This window comes from Trachurus trachurus (genome assembly GCF_905171665.1).
Source record: "Trachurus trachurus genome assembly, chromosome: 9".
Lineage (NCBI taxonomy): Eukaryota > Metazoa > Chordata > Actinopteri > Carangiformes > Carangidae > Trachurus > Trachurus trachurus.
The window spans coordinates 34,301,300-34,323,924 of NC_139895.1; the positions used below are offsets into that span (position 1 = coordinate 34,301,300).

Genomic DNA, 22,625 nt, shown 5'->3' on the forward strand with positions numbered 1-22,625 from the left:
CACAACAAAGCAGTCACCAAGCCCCACCCACCTGGACCCACCTTCCAACCTCACAGGATTTAGTTTGTCTTGTATTTCATTCATCCATTATGTATTTTAACTCAGGAATGCATTGAGGTAAAGACATCATTTACAATGTAGCTGAGCAAAAGATAAGTTAGAAATTCCTAGACACAATAATGTTAATCTTCTATAATAGTGTCAGGAAAGACAAACACAATAACTGCCAAGAAATTAAACTACAATTAGAGGGACAAAAACATTAAGAATATTTTTAAAAAGAAAAAAACCACGGTTCAGTGTTCACACATTTTATGTTTTTGGATTCTTAAAACTACAAATACATCTTCTTATATTATATCAACAGTAAAATATGGAACCCTTAAGAATTTACAGATCAGATTATGAAATATAAATTTAAAATGTAGCTCCCTTTGATAAAATATATTGCACATATATGGTATATAATAACAATGCAGTATTGCAACTCTCAACTCAAGATCTTAGTATTTCTTCTACCCCTGTCATGGTGTGTGACAGCAGACAGTCTGTGGTTTCCAAACAGACCAATCTGCCAAAGTCCATGAAGAACTGGACATGTCTGGTGGACAAAGGTCATCTCAGATGGTGAATGGTGGTTCTGGTTGCAGAATCACGTTGGTGATGACGGACTTATCTTGAAGGTTACAAGTGCACAGAGGTGTTAATGTAATGGGTGACATCCCATGATACCTCGATCTGCCCCTTGTTACTAGAACTGCTGCTAAACGCAAGACCAGACTTTCCTCGTTAAAAGCATCAAACCGCATTCCCCCAGGGGGGTTTGGGGCTTTTAACACCTCCTGTCACAGTAACTTTCAGGTGGAGGACACTGAGGGACAAAGATTAACAGTAAACCCCACAACTCATTACCTGCTGAGAATTTTTTTTTCTCATTTTGAAGAACCCTCTTCATCTTTTCATCCCTATGAGAATATTTGTTCTCCATGAGATAAGAAAAGAAAAGAAGCCTTTCCAAAAAAAGACTGATACTCTGAACAAACACACACACATGTGCACCATGTGGAGCCACACACAAAGGAAATCACACTCAGAGCACACCTTGTCCTATGTTATCTTTCTCCACTAAATTGGGCTTTGCACAACATGAGCCTGTGATTAGTGCCAGTAAGGCAGCGCGGAGCGAGGCGTCCTGGTACCTCTTTAGCCTCTGCTGGCAGGCAGAGTCAGAGACAGCTGCCCTTCCTCCCAACACACACATTCATTATTCATACATACTGATGCTAACACACTTACTCACACACGCACGTTTAGATAAACATGTGCATGCACAATTTGATTATGCACACAAATATGCATTTCCTTCACATTCAGTTAATCTGCACTGTAATGCTGCTCTGTGTTGATACAATTCATTTGGTAATATGGTATTGAACTATGCACGGGCTCTGCCTCCCCTGCTTGTTTTCATGCATTAAACATTTGCTTAGCATGTTTGCGTTTATATTCTCAGTCATTCCAACACATTCCCACACACAGCAACAGCCAAGAAATATAGACATCTAAAACATGATTGTCCTCGGGGAGAACAAAAGAGGCAGCGGTCCAAGAAATGAAAACAATATAAGTTAGTGCATATAGTTCGTCAGAGCATCTGTGGCCTCCACTGAGTGTGGTTTTATTGATTCAACTTGTATGACAGCAAGGTGACATAGCACAGCCGCTATTCCCCAAAGCGTTATCCATCAGTGTGAGGAAAGGGTCTGCTGAGGCCCCTCAGGGACACACTCTGCTCTGCTACAGCTGCTTCTCTTGCAATTATGAAAACTTTGATAATTGTTTGCAAAGAGCTGGTGCACCTCTGAATTGTTGCAGGACTAGTCTATTCTCTGGATCAAGATCCATTCCTGGTTCATGGGAGACTTTAAATAGTCACCAACAGACAGTGGTGGAATTTAACTTGTTTCAACACTTGTCACAAGTACACAAGTACTCATGTACTGCACTTTAGTACATGTTTTGTTTTATGTACTTGTACTTTTTGCTTGTGTACCTTTTAATGACTTCTTTATCAAACAGTTGCTGCTTATTTGACCAAGATTTCCATAAGAGAAGAGACAATACATTTAACTTAAGAGAGGAGTTGATTTCTTCTAAACTTCTAACCCAGGGCCGACATATGTAATAGAATAGAATAGAATAGAATAGAATAGAAAATGCTTTATTCATCCCCCTGATAGGAAATTAAAGGTGATAGCTACAAGTTTAATTCCTCCTGGCCAGTAGGTGTAGAAGTCACACTGCCTGCTCTCGCTCCAACCTTCCGTTTTACTGGTTGCCAGTTACAGCAGTAGACACATGACATCAACGTTCTAATGCTGTTGCCACAGAGATCATTGCATGCCGACGTTGCCAATGTAACGAGATGTAAATATTTATATATTTCGGACCCGCCAAAATTTATTAAACAATTATTAATATATATATATTTTTTTTTTTAATTCTGTAAAATTAATACTTTTATTCTGCACCCCTCTAGACATTCTGTGGATGCATTATTTTTGAAAAATTAATCCTTTTGATGAAAAAGTTGTAGCTATAACCTTTAAAGGCCCCATGGCATGAAAAATGTGATTTTGGTTATTTTTTCGTGCTTGGGGAGGTCTCTGGGCCACGTATATACTGTCCCCTGCATCAAACTGGTCATAAACGGAGAAACACACACTGCCCATTTGTAGGAACATTATCTTTAAGATGAGCAGCACTTCCTCCTTTCTGTGATGTCACACACAAGGTAACTCCGCCCACTGTAACCAGTTTTTTTTTTTTTTCAATTTTTATGAATGCAGCTTAGGTTTCAGTTACTTGCCTGTGATTGGCCCGACCACATGCCACTCAAAAACAGTGAGCCAATCAGAGGAGAGGTTCTCATTCTCTCTTCTGATTGGCCAAATGACCTGTGCCTGCTAGAGCTCCAGAAAGAGGCAACAGAAAGGGGCAATATAAACGATATTAAGCAGATCACAGGTACTCAAAACCAATGATACATCTTGTTAGGGATATCAGCAGGTAAATAAACCCAGAGAAAAGTGCACAGCATGAGGCCTTTAAGTCGTCCAGCAACTTACAAGATACATGACACACAGAGCAATGATATAATACAAAATGATATAAATACAAAGTAAAAGTAAAAGAGACAAGGGTTAGGTATTAAATTGATACAATGTACGATACCAATTAAAGTTTGTACACGCTTTTGACTAAATTATGTGTTCTGTTGTGTCTTTCTAAACTTTTTTCACTGATCATGTGCTTGTGCAATTAAAACACTTCAGCTGCTGGATCATTCCTTAATGGCACCATTGTTTTATTAATCCCGGCAAAGACTTTGATTTCTGTGATTTTGGAACTTGAACCAAAAATTGCACCACCTACAAAGCCACTTTAATCATGCAAATCAGCAGGATTAGCTAATCAATCCATCAGTTCCCTGCATGATTTACACTTCTGCTTCATGATTCACTGTCTGGAGGAGTCGGGGAGGAGAAGCACTTCAGGAAGAGTCCATTTAGATGGACATGGTAGCTATCTGGTGTCATGGCAGTGCTGCTTTCAATGTGTGCAGTGTCTTTGGTTAAGCGGATGCTGATGCAGAGATGTGGCTGTTGAGCAGTGTTGAAACAGGCTGCTGACCTCTCTGACCGTGACAACGTCTTTACTCACAGCCTGAGCCTGGTGAGACATGCCTGATAATCTCAAAGAGAAAAACTAGAGGTCCTTTCACACACAAAAAAGCAGTGAGAGTTGAGAAATAACACACACAAGCTTCAGCCAGAGAAGAGCTGAGAATGGAGGTATTCCTCTTCTGCCCTGGTTTGAACAGCGATCACATCTGCTCAGCTTTTATGAGAGCCAACTGTATGAACCAGGCTCCACTTCTCCTTCAGGCTGCTGTGTAAACTAAGACATTTATCCCAGACGATGCTGATGAATTACAACGCCTGATGGCCTGTTCTACTTTATATTAAGCCTGTTTCCACTCTTTTTTTCCTTCATGTAAGGGTATTAGCGAGCTGTTAGAGCCAATTTCACACCTCTCTGATAATAAATCCAATGAAGGGTGTCAAAGAGAGAGGGGACAATGATATTAATCTGGTTACTTCTGCTTCCTCTGCTCCCCGAAATTTAATATAACAGATGTGATAACAGATGCGACGGGTTATATATTGTCTATCTTGCTCAAATCTGAACTGTAGAAAATCACAAACACACACACATTATTTACAAGTATTTACTCAAGAATTCTCCTCCAGCTCAGTAGCCTACTCCTATGGGCATGACCTAATGTGCATACAAATCACATTTCTGCTACTAAGTAGATTGTGACAGCTGAATAAATTTTCCTCAGCTTTATGGTAAACACTATCTGTGGCATCAGTTTCCTGTTGTATTTAACACTTTGAGCAGTGTTTGATTACATCGGTGTGGTAAAAGGCTTGACGTCTTGGTTTAATTAAAGACAAGATTAAGTTTCACTGCATTTACCTTCTCCACTCCGGGGAAAACAAGCGTGAAATAAAAGAGAGGTCATCACTAATAACATTAACTGTGGCTCTGCTGGATTAAGTTGCGCTGGTGGGGTACGATTGTATCTGTGCCTCTCACAGTGTCCACTGTATCAGGGTCGAATCTCTTCACACCTTGATAGAATTCACCTACCCTCTGTAGGGCTCTCAGTTCTCAGCCATGGTCCACCCACACAGGCCTTTGAAATGGTTTTATTATACAGTATTAGTTCTCTTCTGTGTGGGTGTGTGCAGTCTGCACCTGTGAAGACCAGCTCTCACCTGAAAGTGCCACACAGCTAAGGTAATAAGAGGACAGACGTTTGGTGATGTATGGACCACTTGCAGGGCTATTAAGAGATGTAGCTGGTGAGCGATAGCCACTCAGGAACAGGTCTTGTGTCAGTAGGACTTCCTCAGCCACTCATTCATAGCTCTTTATATAAGAACATACAGTAGATTAACCCCACAGAGCAGTAAATCACATGTCAGACACTTATTTATACTAAACCCACTTTTTTCAGTTAGTTAATGACATGTACAGTCACTTTATTACAAAGGCTGTTTGTGGTGGGAGCTTACCTATGTTCCCCGGGTCCTATGTTCCCCATTTTTCCCAATTCCTATGTTCCCCATTTTTCCCAAAAAGGGTCCCCCGATCGAAATACCTACCCGGTAACCGCGGGGAACATAGGACCCTTTTTCTGAAAAAGGGTCCTATGTTCCCCGCTGTTACCGGTGGATGGACTCTCTCTTATCTGGACTCTCTCTATCCATCTAGCCTGTCTAGCCTCTAACTGGTCTTTTTACTAAACTTAACCAACTCCTTTCTTCATTGCCTAAACCCAACCAATGGGACAATTCCACTTCTCACTCAAAGTCACAACTCCACTTCCAGGTATGGGACCAAAAATTGCATGTTGGGGAAAGGTGGAACATACACAGCAGGGAACATAGGACCCGGGGAACATAGGGATGACCTCTTTGTGGTTGTATGTTCATTGTGGAATCGTCAGCAGGATGTTGTGTACATGCCGTAGATAGGACCGTGTAAAGTAGATGATTTTGGCAGAAGCCTCAGAGTTGTGACATTCAGAGCTGAGGGTGAACGTAGTCCTCGACATAAGTAAACAGGAAGGGATTTCAGACATAGTTGTGGTCACAATAGCTCTCAGCACAGCCAGTTTGCTAATTGGCCCTCAGTGCTGCACCCGGCTTCAACCTGAGCACAGGTCTAATGACCAGAGTGATTGAAAACACCTGTGTGAGCTCTCTGTTCTCAGACTGCCCAATGTCTGATATGTAACTGCAGGACTTCACCAGTGTTGGGAAGATTACAGAAGAAAACTACAATTACAAGCTACCCATGTTGAAAATGTAATAGTAGTGTAACTGTCATTTCAATTAAAGTATTCAGTCATTTTGAATGAATGCTCTCAGCTGTTTTCACATTTTAAGACCTCTGGTAGTGTTAAACTTTCAGTAAAGACAACATAAAGACAAATAATAAAAGACTTCGCAAGACTGAACTTCAGTCCCTCTTTTTACTGTGAGAACAGCTGTGTACACTTAACATTTTTCGTCATCTTGACATATCAGTTTAGCCATTGATAGCATCTTTTCTCCGGCAAACACTCTTTGCACTGAACTATAATGTTAGGGCTCTTGTCTGCAGTCTCTGCAAAGTGTTGTTTTTTTTAACTTCCAACACAGGAATGCGATCTTCTCTGCCTCCGATATTGTTGCTGACTGACCGATTGTTCTGTTTGCAAATTAAGCAGCAGAATGGCACATGACCAGAGAGAGCCAATCAGATGTGTCAGTGTCGAACTTGCGGCTTTGGAAGGAGGATATTGACATGAAAAATTTCAAAAGGCGACTTTTAATCACACATACAAGGATTTCAATTATGTACATTTTTTAATTAAATTACGTAATACTGTTGCATGTTATTCATGATTCCTCAACACTGTCCTTCACAAGGTACACTTTCAGTCATCTTCATTGTCTTTACATTCACTTAAAGGGATAGTTCATTATTTTTGGCAAATTGGCCCATTGCCATAATCCCTATAGTTATAGCAGTAGGTTCATAACCTTTAATTGTGCAAGCTATTTTTAGAACGGCAGAGCAGAGCCGTGAGCTGCTCAGAGCTACACTACGGAGGCTAATGGGATTTCTTGGTTTCCCTCATCAAACTCATCAAATACACAATCCAACAACTCCAAATTGCTCTCGTGGACAAGTTGTGACCTGCATATTCACCACACTATGAGATAATAACACAACGTTACCAGGCAGAGTTGTTTTCAAGGCAAATGCAGAGACTGCTTGCTGAAAAACTTCCCCCCGGCGGGAACCTACTTCTAAGGCCCCGTCCAGACGAATCCGTTTTTTTCGAATCCGGATAAATACTTTATCGGATTGGCCTCGCGTCCACACGAATCCGGCGTTTTCAGGGGGTGAAAACGGTATTTTTTGAAAACGGGTCCCAGAGTGGGAAAATTTGAAAACGCCGCCCCAGCGTTTTCGTCTGGACGGCCAAAACGGCTTTTTTCAGAAACGATGATGTCATGCCCCCCGCCGCTCTACCTGTAACCTGAGACACACACACACACACACACACACACACACACCGCTGCAGCAGCAGCTGCACACTGACAGTCTCGGCCGACTACCGTCAGGTCGCTCAGACGCTGCAGCTGAATCGCGCCTGTTTAATCATCACTGATCGTAATATTTACTCTGACACGACTCCCTGTCAACATTTAATCCCATGTTTGAGTTTGAATACAGCGGGGAACTTCTTCTTCTATTGAATTACAGCGGGGACTTCCCGTCTTCTTCTCTGTCTTAAGTGTTTATGTGTGGCAGGCAGCGCTACAGCGCCACACACACTCCACACACACGCCTGCAGTATGTAGGTACTACAGCGTTTTGGGTCGTTTTCAGGTGATCGTGTGGACGCAGATATTTCTGAAAACGATGCCGTGTTTACGGAGATTTTTTTCAAAACGATTAAGAAAAAGATCGGATTCGGTGAAGCCGCGTATTCGTCTGGACGGGGCCTAAAACTATAGGGATTATGGCAATGGGCCAATTTGCCAAAATCCTGAACTATCCCTTTAATGTTGGAGCAGGTCAGTACTAACTACTGGAGTTCAGAGGAAATTTGAGAGGAGATTCAGATACATGGTTTAATCCAATGACAACAAATGTACTTGTGTGTGTGGTGGTTTTACTCTGTTGAAAGCTCCGGTGCTCCTGGGTATTCAGTAGGATTAACATAGTTGTTGTTAATTGCCAAGAAAATGGCCTGTGAAGCTCAGCTGCATCGTTCAACGAGAAAACTGACTCTCTCCGGAGTCAGGGGGTCATCCCTGACACAACACACACGCACGCACGCACGCACACGCACACACACACACTCGCTGTACAATGCTCAGAGTGATCTAATACAATTTTCCACATGTTAATGGACATTAATGCACTCACAGACAGTAAATACACAAACTGCATATGTTCTAACACATTTAGGCACATTCCTGCACACACACACCTTACAGGGACCTGACAAGATCAAACACTGTCATTTTGACCCTGATGAAGACGTTGTACGTCGAAACGTTGGTCTTGTTTTTTCTGCACTAAGTAAACTATTCGCATACCAGTGACTCGTGTGCTCCAGGTTCCTCTTTTCGTTTCCTCAAGATCAAACACTGTGTCTGTGATAGATTAGTAAATCATTAGCCAGATTCTGAAACTGTCATATTTGATTATTTCAGAGAGGGTTTAAATTTACTGGACAGTAATTGGAGCAGAGGTCTCACTGCTGCCACTTACATCTTAAATCGTGTTAAAAGCGAGACTCTGGAAATAACACTAATGATGATTAAGTCACACCAACTCAAATGAGTGACTTTATTTTACAACGTGCTTCGGGGTCAGTGGAGGATGTCAGGCTGGGAAAAAGATTCACAGGCTTTATAAAAGCGTGGAGGCTGTGGCCACTGAGCGACATTCAATGTTAACATTCTGAACACCTCTCGACAACAGAGTCGTCTTTTCAAACCTTTATTTAAAGCTTTTATAATCAGTAGTTTTATTTTCAAGGTTCCCCTCCAGACACGCTTTAAACTGTTGCCGTGTCAAGTTGATTAGATTTGATCCTTACATTTGTCATGTACGAACCCTGTCTGTCTGAATATGCTTTCATGAGGTTCACGGCGGTTCCAAGGTGGAAGCGTTCAGTCATGGTGTTGACAGCTTCACGCGTTAACAAGGTTAAAAGTTGGTTCTCATCAGAAGGCTCTGTAACAATAGATGGCACAACTTTATGTAATGCAAAAATCTTAGTTTTAATTGGCAAAGACTAAAAAACATGCATAACTATTAGATTTAAATTCATGAAGTTGCCAGAGACAGATTTGTTTCAACACAAATTTAAAGTTTGTTTTTACTTCACTGTCTCTCGTGTGTTTTTGTGTTACATGCTCGTTCAGGAGTTACATTTAGCAAGGTTATGACAACAGTTATGACAAGGGATATTTGTCTTAGTTTGTAGCTCAAAGAGCCTTGCACAAACACTCAGCCCAGCCTGTGTGATTAAGATAGAAGAATACATTCTGCATTTCCAGGGTTGTGGTGGACATGCCGACATGCCATCATACTGTAGGTTGCGACAGAAGTTGGTTCAGATACAGTATTTACATGCAACACTAACCTGCTTACTCAGTTTACATACACTGAGCAGGGATCAGATCTCTTATATAATGGTGTTACTTAAACCTCCCAGCTCACCTGAAACAACCTGTAAACAAAAATGGACTTTGTTGAAAAGGTTGGAAACTTTCTCATCCTAACTTTTTACAGTACATGACTGATTATTGCCAATAGCTAACGAGCCCCAGACAGCAAGTGTCGACCGGAGGAGAGGAGGTAACGGAGCTGTAGGTGCAACATGTTAAAGCAGAAGTAAGCGGAATATTTGTGTTAATATAAGTCTTAAATAGTTCTATCTTCCGACGGGAATCACTTACATACAGGGCCGTAGCCAGGATTTTTGAAATACCGAGGTCATAGTCGTGGTGCGCGGGGGGGTGGCGTCAGAAATTTGGGGCAATTTTATATTAAAAGGCTTCAATCTGGTGCACTTTGACAGATAAAAACTACACACATCATATTAGATTAATGCCATTTTTTATGATATTATCATCACTAGTGATCATCCAGAGAAGACCCAACTTCACTGAATTCTGATGAGAACACACCACCTATTATAAACAGTAGACTAGCTCCTCACATTCGTAGCAGCCACAGAGTAGCAAAAATATTATATTATAAAGTTTAATTCCAGCTCGAAAAAAAAAAGTCTGAAATGCAATGTGATGGTCCTGGTTGTTAACATAAAGATGAACAGGTTTCTAGGGTGAAGTGTGCACTCTTTTTTTTACCATAGCTATAGCCTACTATTTTTGGGTGACTTCCTTCTGGAGCGTCAGCTGTGTTCCTCACTTTGAAACAGGCCCAGGAAGTTTGTTTGCTTTTCCTTATAGTTACCACAAACATACATCTGACTGCTCCTTGTTGCAGCAAATTTTGGTTTGTGTTATAATTGGTTATTCACGTTGTTTAGCTATGTAGTATTTCACATTTCTATGCATATTTTTTATTAGTAAAATATTGGTGTCAAACTTAATTTCGGTTGTATGGTCTTCTTTGAATGGGAAAATATGAAGAGGTCTAGGTGAAATCAAAATGAGCCAAAAACAGTTGTATTTGGATGGAGTGAATATTATGACACAGGCTATTAGTGAAATATAGCCTAATTAGTTTTCCAAAGGTCAAATTCCACCTGGACATACGTATCTCTGATAATAAAACAGCTGCAAAATTGCTCAGGTTCATTTTTTTAGCATCTACTTTTACACAGTTAGCCTACACATTACTTATTCATTTGCCTGATATCCCATGATTCAAAGGTAGATTTTACTCTAATGTGATTTTTGTTAGTATTCTTACTAGGCAGAGATGAAAAATTTACATTTTCTACTGTAGCCTACTCCAGACATGTCTGTAGTAATCTCACCGGTCTTAGCTTTCTTTAAATAAATAAATAAATAAATAAAAAAGACTGAAATAAAACTAATGGTTGCCTAAACTTTACACCGTATGCTCTTTGTTAAATCTGTCCAAAATTTTTTAGAAACAATTTCACAGTCTTTGTTTGTGAAATATTTGTGCTTGTGCACCACATATGCTCACATCTTGTGCATCTCCTGGGGGCTAAGCCCCCCCTGTCCTTAAAACTTAGTGACGCCCCTGTCTGTAAACATAAAATGTATCATGTCACTGTGCTTTTCACATAAAGTTGATGGAAGAATGGACAGTGCAGATGCCCCCTCAGTATAGTATCTGCAGGAAAGAGGTCTCTGCTCTCCCCCACTTAGCTCAACTAGTGCATAGTGCAGGACACAGACAGTAAACGGCGCTGAATTGACGCTATTAAACAGCTGTTTTCTCCGCATACATGAGGTTCCGTCCCGAAATAATACAGCGCTTCAAGTGCACGTATGTACGAAACTTTTACAGTGTAACAACTGGTTGGAAAGAGCAGTTTATCTAGAGCCAACTCACTCAGTAGCCTTCTCCTCCATGCACGCAGGCTCCGCGACGCGCTGTATCACTCGCTTTTTCTGAATGAATCGCCTTTTTTCCCGCGACCAGTAAACAAACACCAGCGTAGGCTACGTGAGGGCGTCAATAAACAAGAGCATTATAGGCCTACCGGAATTGTTTGGACAAGAGAGGAGTCACTCTGTCACCTTCCATCTGTCCTCCCTAATACTTTGCACTTTTTTTTCTTTTTTTTTTTCATTCATTAGGCCGAAAAAAATACCGAGGTCATGACCTCGGTGTCCTCAATGGTAGCTACGGCCTTGCTTACATAGAGTGTTTGGTCTGAAACACGGGTCTGTCAGTCACTCTGCTCTGCTCTGAGCCGAGGAGAAAACTTTCCTTGTATCCTACAAGTTTTATCCAATGAGGAGAGAGAACGGCATAAAGGGGCGGTCCTCTCTGTGTGTGCAGCCAAAGGATGCGCGTGAATGTGGTGACGTAGGGACGAGGACCAATAGATCCATGACGAGGGCGGGGGCTGCTAACTCCATCGGCTGACAAGAAGTTATGGTGCATTCAAGGCAACCCGTGACTCGTGTTTTTCCGACCTGTGAAGTCGTACCAGTTCGATCTGGTACGAGTTCACGAGTTGGAAAAACACAAGTGGCCGTTATAGTGCAACACCTACACGAGTTACAGGTTGCCGGGAACGCTACAAAGTCGTAAGTCGTGACTTGAAGCCGTAACTTACGGTTTCAAAAGCCTGCCTGGAACGCAGCATTAGCCAAAACGACCGGATCGCTTACTTCTGCTTTAAGATGGAACAGTTGATGAAAGTGGGACTGACCCCCTCTCTATACCAGCTAGTACTGAAAGATAGAGCACTTGGAAGATGAATGGATTCTGATTAACAGTTCTCTCTGTGTTGAGTGGTACAACTTTGTTTTCTTTAGGGTATAACAAAACATTGATTGTCCAGGGATTGAGAATTTGTGCATTTTTAGACATTTGGAGTGTAATAATAATTAGATGATTATTGTTGGCATTAATATGTTTCAAACATAATGTAAGCAATACCTGTTATATACACTAATATACTTAGAATGAATGAATTATTTTTTATTTTTCATGTCATGCCACCACTGTGGCCCATCACCTATGGGATTACAAGACACATTTAATGACAAATACTTAGACTATAGTTCTATAATATGATGTGTTGCAGTTTAAGCCTATGGGTTCCACTGTACAGTAATTGCCAGACAATTCTGTGGTAAATTGGCCTGTGTTGTTTGAATGTGGTCATGTGATTTTTGTCTATGGTGAACAGCAGAGAAACATAGTGCTAATCCTATATCAACCATGCAAAACCCTGGCTCCAAAAAAAAAAGAAAAGGAAAATAAAAATCAAAAAATAAAATGTATTTGAAAAAAGTGAAATCTGTCAACAGAGGAGGAATATGCAGTGTCCCAAGATGAGACAAATACTGTAGTAATAGTTTAAGAGAAGTGAAATGATCAAACTGAATAGAAAAACATCTTGTCAGACAAAAACATGCTCTTGATATTTTAATAGACTTTTCTTTTCTTTCTCTTTCATCTTCACCACCTTCTGTTTTTTCTGCTCGTCTCCCAGAAGTGAGATTTTTTGAGTCATTTTATTTTCATCCACCAGTGCTTAATTCCAACCTTTTATTCAAACTGTCTGAAAAGAAAATGATTTAGTTAAAAGTTATTGATGTCTTCCTCCTGTGACGTGGGCTGTGCGTCTTGTTGTAGGTACTACGTGTGTGTGACCATCCTGATCTACTTCCTTCCTCTGCTGGTGATGGGTTGTGCTTACCTGGTGGTGGGTCTCACCCTGTGGGCCAGTGAGATCCCCGGAGACTCTTCTGATCGCTACAAGGAGCAGCTGACTGCCAAACGCAAGGTATAACGACTCGAGCATGCATTTTAGATCGCATTTGTCACGTGCACGTTGATAAGCCACAGCCCTGGACAGGAAGAGGCTACAACTCTCACCACGTCTCATTACATTTTTCCCTCGGTTGATGAAATAATCATCAAAGCAGCATGAACCTGAATCCCAGCCCCCCTCTCCTCTTATCTTCTGCTCTCTGGTGGTTTTCTTGCCCTCTTGTTGTCTCTTCATCTTATTGTAGACTCCTTCTTCTTCCTCTACCTGTTTCTCATTCCTTCAGTCATCTCTCGTGGAACACATGTCTGTGTTCACAGCTTCATCTTGGAGAATCTCCAGAGAATCCTCCGCTAATGAACACGCTGCAGAGACTTGACTCTCTGATACAACAACACGATATGAGAATCCTTTGGGGCTTTATACAGACATACCTACTATGGTATCACTCCCACTGATTACTTCAGGCCCTACCGTTGAGTCTGCCAACATTTGATATATACCGTATGTTTTTGCAGCTCTGACACCGCTACCTTTATTTCATTGTGTTTGCTTTAGTTGTCTGTATATTACATTGTACCTCACACTCGTACAGTGAGTTTACTGATGACAACATGGGTTTGTTCGGTCCATCACTTTGGTCCACAGTGTTTCATTAACTAGCGGATGGATTGCAGTGTGGATTTTGTATCGACATTCTTGGTCCTCTGTGGCCCTGGTTACACAGAGTAAAAACGGTGATGTTTCCATGCGTTTTGACCTTTCGTTTACTCGAAAATGGAGCTTCAGGTCACTGCAAATGATGATATCTGAAGTCTCCAAAGTGGATATTTGGAAAAACTGTTTCCGTGTTTTCATGTAGACAGCAGAAAATAGGGTTTTAGGTTTTAGAACATCATAAACAACCTTGCATTCATGTGCAGTCGGGCAGACGGCCGTCGGTAACAAACCAGATGTCATTTTAGTCACAGAAGTCGAGAGAAAGCCGGTAAAACGTGGGTCAGGTAAACAATACGACATCGCCATGACAACATATTGTCACATGTATTGTTTTGCCTCACTCTGACGGACCACTTGTTTATGCTGTTACGTGCAGCAGCTGTCGTCCGTCTGCCCAATTCCACGTGAATGCAGCATGAAAAATACGATTGAGTTGCTTGCGATATACAACCACAACACTAGATGGGAGTAATTCCTGCACAATGTACCTTTAAACTTTATTTTAAAATGATTTACCTTGTTGGGTCTGTTGATTAGTTTTACATGGTGGCTTTGTGTGATTCCTGCCTTGCTAACCGTCTGCCCTATAACCCTGATTAGTTTCACCTGTTCTCATTTACCCAATTCCTAGTGTGTGTGTGTGTGTGTGTGTGTGTGTGTGTGTGTGTGTGTGTGTGTGTGTGTGTGTGTGTGTGTGTGTGTGTGTGTGTGTGTGTGTGTGTGTGTGTGTGTGTGTGTGTGTGTGTGTGTGTGTGTGTGTGTGTGTGTGTGATCTCCCTCATTGTCAGTTTTGTCTATTCCTGCATCATTTAAGTATTTTCACTTAACATGCCTGCCTCTTTGAGTGAGTGTGCATTCAGGTCCTTTAAATTATACAGACTCACCCATTACCCAGCGGAGCCCAGCAGATACATTTTTCAAAGATGAACTTTATGAACTGTCAAACTCTTGCTCTCCTGTGTGGTGAGAGACATTTGTAAGGAATACTAACAAGCTGTTATGAGCAGGTGGTGCAGGGAGTTGTCAAAAAAACCATGGTTAAAGAATTTGTTGTCTGACAGGCATAAGGACTTTGTTAACATCCCTGATTCTTACAAAAAAAACAAAAAAAAACAGGGTGTTAACCTTTGGCATGTTTTCCCAGCTGTCAGACTGCCTGATTGTTTCAGTGGTTGTTAACCTGCTGTGGATCCCACCAGCTCCAGCAGCCTGGCAATTCAGACAGAGTTGGTGAGCCTGTTAGCTCCCTGTCCAGAGCTGAGTGACTCACTGTCTGCTCCTGCTGCTCAGCCAACATGTTTCCTGTCTGGTTCTGAACTTGAGGACCATGAGCAAGCCCGCTTTCCTTGGGAGGTATTGATCCCCCCAAGCTGTCGTGGTGCTCCACAGAGTGTCTGTAGTCTAGAGTCACGATCGATGTTCATTCAGACCCCGAGTTGACTGTCCCCTGCTGACATGCCATCAGGTCCCAGTTAACATCCAGTTTTTTCCCAGTTAAGCCGATATCTAGTCTTCCCACTAGTGGATCCATCTACTCGAGTGCCATCCAGAGATCTGTCAGCCTCCTGTTCTGCCTCTTGAGGAAAGACACATTCACTTTCTGCTTCCTGCTCCACCATCTGATATTCTCAGCCCCATGTCCACTGGCCATTAAAACAGAGGAGCCATGATGTTCTGATTCTTTCTGAATTCGGTCCTCCATATGAATTTTAAATAAATGTGTCACCCTTGGAGGACACATCCACCTCCCACTCTAATGAGGCAGTGTCAGATCCGCTACATCTGTCCATGAGCATTATTGTTTCATTCATTGTCAGCGAGCAGCGTCTGTTATTGACAGCGCTAATGATGTGTCTGTCTATGTCCATTTGATTGATAGAAAAAAGTTTCAAAGCCTTCTCTGAGTGGACAAGGTTGTTGCTGTTTGGTCAACAGAAAGGCTTGTTAAAGGAAAGAAGATGAATGCTGAGGAGACACACAGTGTAGTGCATCATGCCTCATCAGCACAATGTGATTGAGAGGGTTCATGGGCAGGTTTCCTATGCATCATGTATTATTATGAGACAAGTCCATGTCTCTCTGCGACAGGAGAGCCAGTAAAGAAGTGCCAGTTTGTTATTCCCTGTCATTCAGCCTGTCTGAACAGTAAAACACGGTGGTGCTGACGTGTGTCCAACAGGTGGTGAAGATGATGATCGTGGTGGTGTGTACCTTTGCCATCTGCTGGCTGCCCTACCATGTTTACTTCCTGCTGCACCAGTTCTTCCCCGACATGTTCGAGGAGAGATTCATCCAGCAGGTCTACCTGGGCATCATGTGGCTGGCCATGAGCTCCACCATGTACAACCCCATCATCTACTGCTGCCTCAACGACAGGTGGGCACACACACACAAACACACACACAAGCCGAACCAGCCATATTCATATATGACACATGAACTGCGAAACAGTCAGGGCCACATTATGTAGCCTAATACATTTTCACCTGATGATGTAATAATGCCACATTTTGTAATAAAATTCTGGAACGCAATATGTAATAAACTTTGCCCCAGTTTGTAATAAATTGTTACATATTGCACCAAATTATTACATTTTCTATAAAAAAAACACTTGCATTTTGTAATAACTAATGCAATAGCCTATGTAACAACTTGTAACAAAATGCGGCAAAGTTTATTACCTATTGCTTTTTCTTTTTTGCTGTTTTTGTGAATACATTTGAGCACATTTTACACAAATGTCTCCAGTTTAAAGCTTTCAAATGACCGTCAGTTCCGTAATCGCTCCCTTACAATTTTGAACAGCAGGTTGCCGACCAGTGTGAACTTCTCTGTCTCAGTTCATTAAAATTAAAACTGAAATTCACAGGGCATTACAGGGCTGTCACTTTTCATTTCAAATTGGAATGACTGTTCATGACATGGAAGAGAACAATTATTCAGTCTTTAATGATTAGTTCGGAATTCACAGTGGATGAGCATGACAGACTGCGCCTTGACAGGATATGAGTTCTGGGTTTACATCAGGGTCTCTCCACCAAGAGCCCGAGATACTTGAACGCCTTCATTTCAGGCGACAACTCGTCCCCAACCCAGAGAGGAATGTCGATGCTCATCCTCACTGCTTTATCACAGCATGTGTTGAGGGTGACACATGTGTTGTGTATGTGTTGTGTGTGTGTGTGTGTGTTCACACAGCCAAGAGGACACACTATTTACAACTTCAAAGGATACGCCAACATTTTTTTTTTCGTGTCTTGCCCCACTTCCGAGTCCATGACAAGCAGATAGACACCATCCTTTCGTAACAGGGAGATACGGGCAGAGCTGGCGCACCGCTAATTAGCTTAGCTCAAACGCTGGAAGTGCATGGGTAGTGTTAGCCTGCCTCCACCTAAAGTCATCAAGGAACTCTTCAGCAACTCTAAATGGAAACCGGAGCTGACAAAACTCTCCGGTAAGGCATCTTGAGCGGTCAAATGCCGGTAACGGGACGAGATCGGTCAAAATGGAGGGTTCAAGCAAAGATGGTTTATTTTGGTTCAAGCTAGCTACATCGAGGGTAGGTTAGCTTCATATTTCAAAGTAAAAGCACAAATTCTATTGTCATGGTTTTCTGTATGTAAAGGGCATGGGGTAACACATACAAAACAATCATAAATCCTATCTTCATACTGCAAAAGAAAGCCATTAGAATTATACACCAAAAGGATTAGGCTACTTAGCACCAACAAATCCACTCTTCATCAGTACCAAAACATTGAAATTCGAAGACCTGGTTAATTTAAACACTGCTGTAATAACTTATAAAGCAATTAACAACCTACTTCCACCCTGCATACAAAAGCTGTTTTCAACTAGAGAGTCCCAATATGACCTCAGGGGGACCTGCATTTTAAACAAACCAAAAGCAAGGACAAATACTAAAGCTAAATGCATTTCTGTTATTGGAGTAAAATTATGGAATATCCTTGACAATGAATTAAAATCATGCACAACTATTACCCAAAAGGATGTTTAAAATCAATGTATTGAATAAATATTTAACACTAACTTAAAGTAAGAAAATTATTATTACTAAATGGTGGTTCTGTTTGTTTCGTTTTGATACTATTCACTTTACTTACTCTCTTCGAGTGTAATTTTCCTACAAATTGTGTTTTGTTTTGTTATTGTAATTTTTCTTCCTGTAAACAGGGTAGGCATTAAAGCAGTACTAAAGAACTTTCAGTTTTGGTTGAGTTTGGCGGCGCCTGTGGACCAAAGCGGTAGTGTTTTGCCTGAAGGAAGACTCCATTTCCCATGAACACTAGTGTGAAGCCCTGTAAATATCCTGCATTAAAATTAAAATTAAAAAACAGAAGACATCAAAACTAAGTTTCTGTTTCCAGTGGATCATTTTAAAGTGAAAACACAAACATAATCCATTGCTTAAAGGGACAGTATGGGACTTTATTGGCTTTTTATTGACAAAAATCAAATATCGCTTTCATAAATACGTATTTCACTGAAGTGGAATCGCGCCCGCATACAAACGAGCACTTTCTCGTACCTTAGAATGATGTTACAAGTCGTTACAAACATACAGGGGGGGGTTCACCGAACCTTCTCTGCCATGTTGAATCGCCATGTTTTACGTTCAGTGTCACCGTGGCTGTAAGTAACCTCAAACTCGGGCCGCCGGAGCTTCTCGGCTCGGGGAGAAAGTTTTCCAGACAGCGCCTGTTAAAACTGTCACCACCGTGTAGCTAGTGTGAGGAAGGACGGAGGCACTGGTGTTGCCTTCAGGTGCAGTCAGACACCTGAATGACGCCGTGAGTGACGCCGTCGGCAAACCAACTGGATGTTATTTTACTCGACGAGAGAAAGCCGGTAAAACGTGGGTCAGGTAAACAATACGACATCACCATGACAACATATTGTCACGCCTGTATTGTTTTGCCTCGTGCTGGCGGACCGTTTGTTTACATAGAGGCTTGTTTATCCTGATACATGCAGCGTGTGTTGTTTTTCTGACTTCTGCCCGAGTTTACGTAAACGCAACAGCAAGAATACGTGCCGACATGCAACCGCACCGCTAGATGGGGGTAAATCTCACATACTGTCCCTTTAAGTGCTGTTTTGCCTGTTCCCTCCTTGTTGTGACTCGCAAAAGTGAAAGTGAAACTTAAGTGAGAGCAGGGTTCCTACCATGCTCCTCAAAGTTGCTTAGTGCCAGAGAAAGAGATACAGACCCCCTCAGGCCACGACAGAGGTGTCATTCAACTTGTTGTAAGTCAATGTATCATCACAAAAGTTATGAAAATATTTTATGAAGGTTGAAAAGTTCCTTAGTGTTGGTTTAATAAGCTTTGTTTCTGCCTTCGCCCTTTCGCCCATATTGATCATGAAATTTTGACTTGTTTGTGTATGTTAATGTTTTGTGGAATGGACGAATAAATCAATCAATCAAACAGGTGTTTTATTTTGTGAAAGTAACCGGAAGTGCGTTGGTCACAACGGCTAGCTTGAGTAGCGCCGAATTCGTCTGAACAAAATTGTAAACAGCTGGTAGACAAATTAACGACACACTGCTGATCTAAACGACTACTTTCTCGCCTAAAAATGTTTGAAATGTCAATAAAGTGATACATTTACAGAGTTTAGAGCTAAAATTAAATCAGCTTCTGACTGCTGATTTCGGCTCGAGTAGGAGGCAGGTTAACACTACCTATGCACTTCCAGCGTTTGAGCTAAGCTAATTTGCGGTGCGCCAGCTCTGCTCATATTTTCCTTGTTACTGCACGCAAGGATGGTGTCTATCTGCTTGTCATGGACTCGGGAGTGAGGCAAGCCATGGAAAAAAAACGTTGGCGTATCCCTTTAATCAAGTGAATTGTTCCCATATGGACCTCAAGATAAAGTGCAAATATGTCCTTTTCTGTCTCATCTCCAAATAAGGGAAAGATTTTTTCTGCTGCTGAGCAACAATTATTGTCCTTCAGGACTGTAGCCAATGAGACACCGACACACATACGCACACACATGTACACACTCCTGGTTCTACACATCAACAAAATGTCAATGAATTTAAAGATGGTTATTTGGCAGATGGCCACCCCTGCTTATTGTCTGTAATCAACCATCTCCCATTGTCTCCCCATCGCAGCCACCTGTTAATTGTCTTCTTGCTGTCAGGGAAATGAGATTTCACGAGTGTTTTCACTTCAGAAATTCATGAAGTCCTGCAAATGAAACTATGTGGGCTGGACCACTGTGAGCTGAGGCTCGGTTATCGTTCAGTACAGGATATTGACTGGCTTTTGTCTCTATCAGTTCAGCCGATTTAAATTCAAATGTGTGGCTGATTGTCCTCATCCTCCATCAGCCTCCTCTAATGATATTCCTGGTCAGCAGCTCACATTTTCCTGAGTGGCCAGTGCTTCATAATTTCTACATTTCAGATGTATGTTTGTCATTTCATGCAATGATTAAAATTATTTTAACGTTTGAAATTAACCTGTCAAATATCCAAACCTGGTCAAATCAATGGAGGCCACCAGTTAATGTCATATTCAAACATTGTATGTTAATTACATTGGAATCATTCAGTTCCAGTCTCTTCTCTTTTCATATTTTATTGATAATATCGCTATCAGGTACTGCACATTAATCCAAATGCAGTATTGTATCAGACAAGCTCTGTGTCAAGCTGCAGCACATAGTAAACAGGCTTGTCAGACTGGGAACATTTCCAAACTGACTGCTTCACTGTGTAAAGAGGTAGCAAGCTAAATATGAAATTATTTATGTAAGCTGCATTTCAAGATCGTCTAACAAATTAACAATTATATAGCACCAACAACAGAACAATTCATAATATGATATATAGAGTGGATGTCATCCATATTCATCTGTCATTTTCATCCTCTGCATGGTATTGTCAAATAATGACACGATAATGATTGGGTTGTCCATGATGAGGCCCATAATGTTGTATAGATGAAGAGTTCATATCATCGTTGCTGTGTGATCCTATACATGTTTTTTGCATTTATTATATCAAAACGATTCACACAGCATTGGATCTTATATACAGTAAATGACATTATTGCTTAAATATGACAATATGAAAAATCTGACCAAGCCAGAAGGGACACTTGTACTGATGAGGCTGCAGAGAATCAAAACCTTCCCTCAGTTTACTGCTTTCTCTTTTTTTTTTACTGGAAACAGCTGCCTGCTGTAGATGGAAGCAGGGTGATGAAAACAGGCCAAGTGGACCAAAACAGTGAGGTTTAGCGCTATAAAAACCAAAACAATAAGCTTCAGGGGAAATGTGAGTCTGGTGATAAATGAATCTTGAGTCTGTTATTATGAAAACCTTTCCCTTTTACTTGTGGACATTTCACAAGATAAAATACCAGATTGTCTTCGGATCATAAGCAATAAAAACTCAGCTCTGACCAATTCTGCTCTTGCTGCCACAGCAACATTTTTTTTGGTCGCTTTAAAAAAAAAAAAAAACTCTTATGGCCACTGGCTTAGTAGCTAATGTTAGCTAATTTTAACAACTTATCATAGATATTGCTGTGGATGTTACACCTTTGTTTCAGCTGCCTGACACTTCTGTATTTGTACTACTGTTGTATTATGTTTTATTATTTACAATTATCCAGTCATTGCTCCAAAAATATAGTGTAGCCTCAGTGTGGCACCATCTCCAATAATACTAATGAGTTTAAAAATGTATTATGAAGATTTAGTCAAATAAACCAGTGGGCCTGACATGCTAATGCTATTTTAACAGCAGTGCATCATGTAACAAACCAATCACAGTGTTATTTCCCATTGACATTAAAGGACAGGCACCCTTACAACTTGGTGAATTACTGGGATAATGGTGCAGTATTTCAAACAAAACTTAATTTTAACTGTGCCTAGCTGATTATGTATTATAACTGACCAGTGAACCCAGCACACGCAGCAGCTCTGTGCACTCAGCCCTTCTTTTCTGAGAGAATCAGCACGCTGCGCATGGCTCTACAGTGAAGTAACGGCACAAAATCCCATGGCAACTGCGGTGTTCTTTCTTACCAGGTAGTCAGGATGAACATGAGCGTCACGCAAGAGACTTCCTCGGCAGTCCCCCTGACCTGGCAATGTTGTGCAACAGAAAAAACCACACAGAAGCTATGACCTTCAGGGGCTGTAGTGTAATTCTCCATCCGATCCAAACATCTGAAGCAAATTGTCAGCTCACTCTGCCAGTGTTTGCACCTGCTGATGAAGGCACACATCACTCTTTAGATAATGCAGCACCATGAAATTCTACACCGCTGACTTCAGATCAGGTTTTTGTTGGCCAGGCCCACCATTGCTTTCTGGTACGTCAAGATAGCGATGCGCCAACGATTGCCTGACCACATCTAGACCGACAGGCCAATGGGCATCCATTTTAACATGTGCACTGGATAACAGTGTTATAAAATAATGGCGCCACTAACGGCGCTATTTTTTTCAGTAACAAGTAATCAAAAAAGTAAACGCTCTGGTGGACAAGTTGTGACCTGCACATTCACCACGCTATGAGATACTAACGGAACGTTACGAGACAGAGTTGTTTTAGAGGGAAATTCATGCAAAACTGCTGATGTGTGTTTCCATCGGGGTCAGTTTTTCAGCAAGCAGTCTCTGCATTTGCTTCAAAAACAACTCACGAGAGCGTTTTGGAGTTGTTGGATTGTGTATTTGATGAGTTTGATGAAGGAAACCAAGAAATCCCATTAGCCTCTGTAGTGTAGCTCTGAGCAGCTCGCGGCTC

At 41.4% G+C, this 22,625-nt stretch overlaps 1 protein-coding gene across 1 annotated transcript in view; it reads left to right on the forward strand.

The window, feature by feature from the left end:
* The window catches only part of tacr1a (tachykinin receptor 1a), a 59,269-nt gene that overhangs the window by 32,526 nt on the left and 4,118 nt on the right, over positions 1-22,625 (forward strand). The window contains exons 3-4 of the mRNA XM_083978257.1: positions 12,964-13,114; positions 15,999-16,195. Of these exons, the coding sequence (XP_083834383.1) occupies positions 12,964-13,114; positions 15,999-16,195 (348 nt within the window). The remainder of the gene's footprint in view (positions 1-12,963; positions 13,115-15,998; positions 16,196-22,625) is intronic.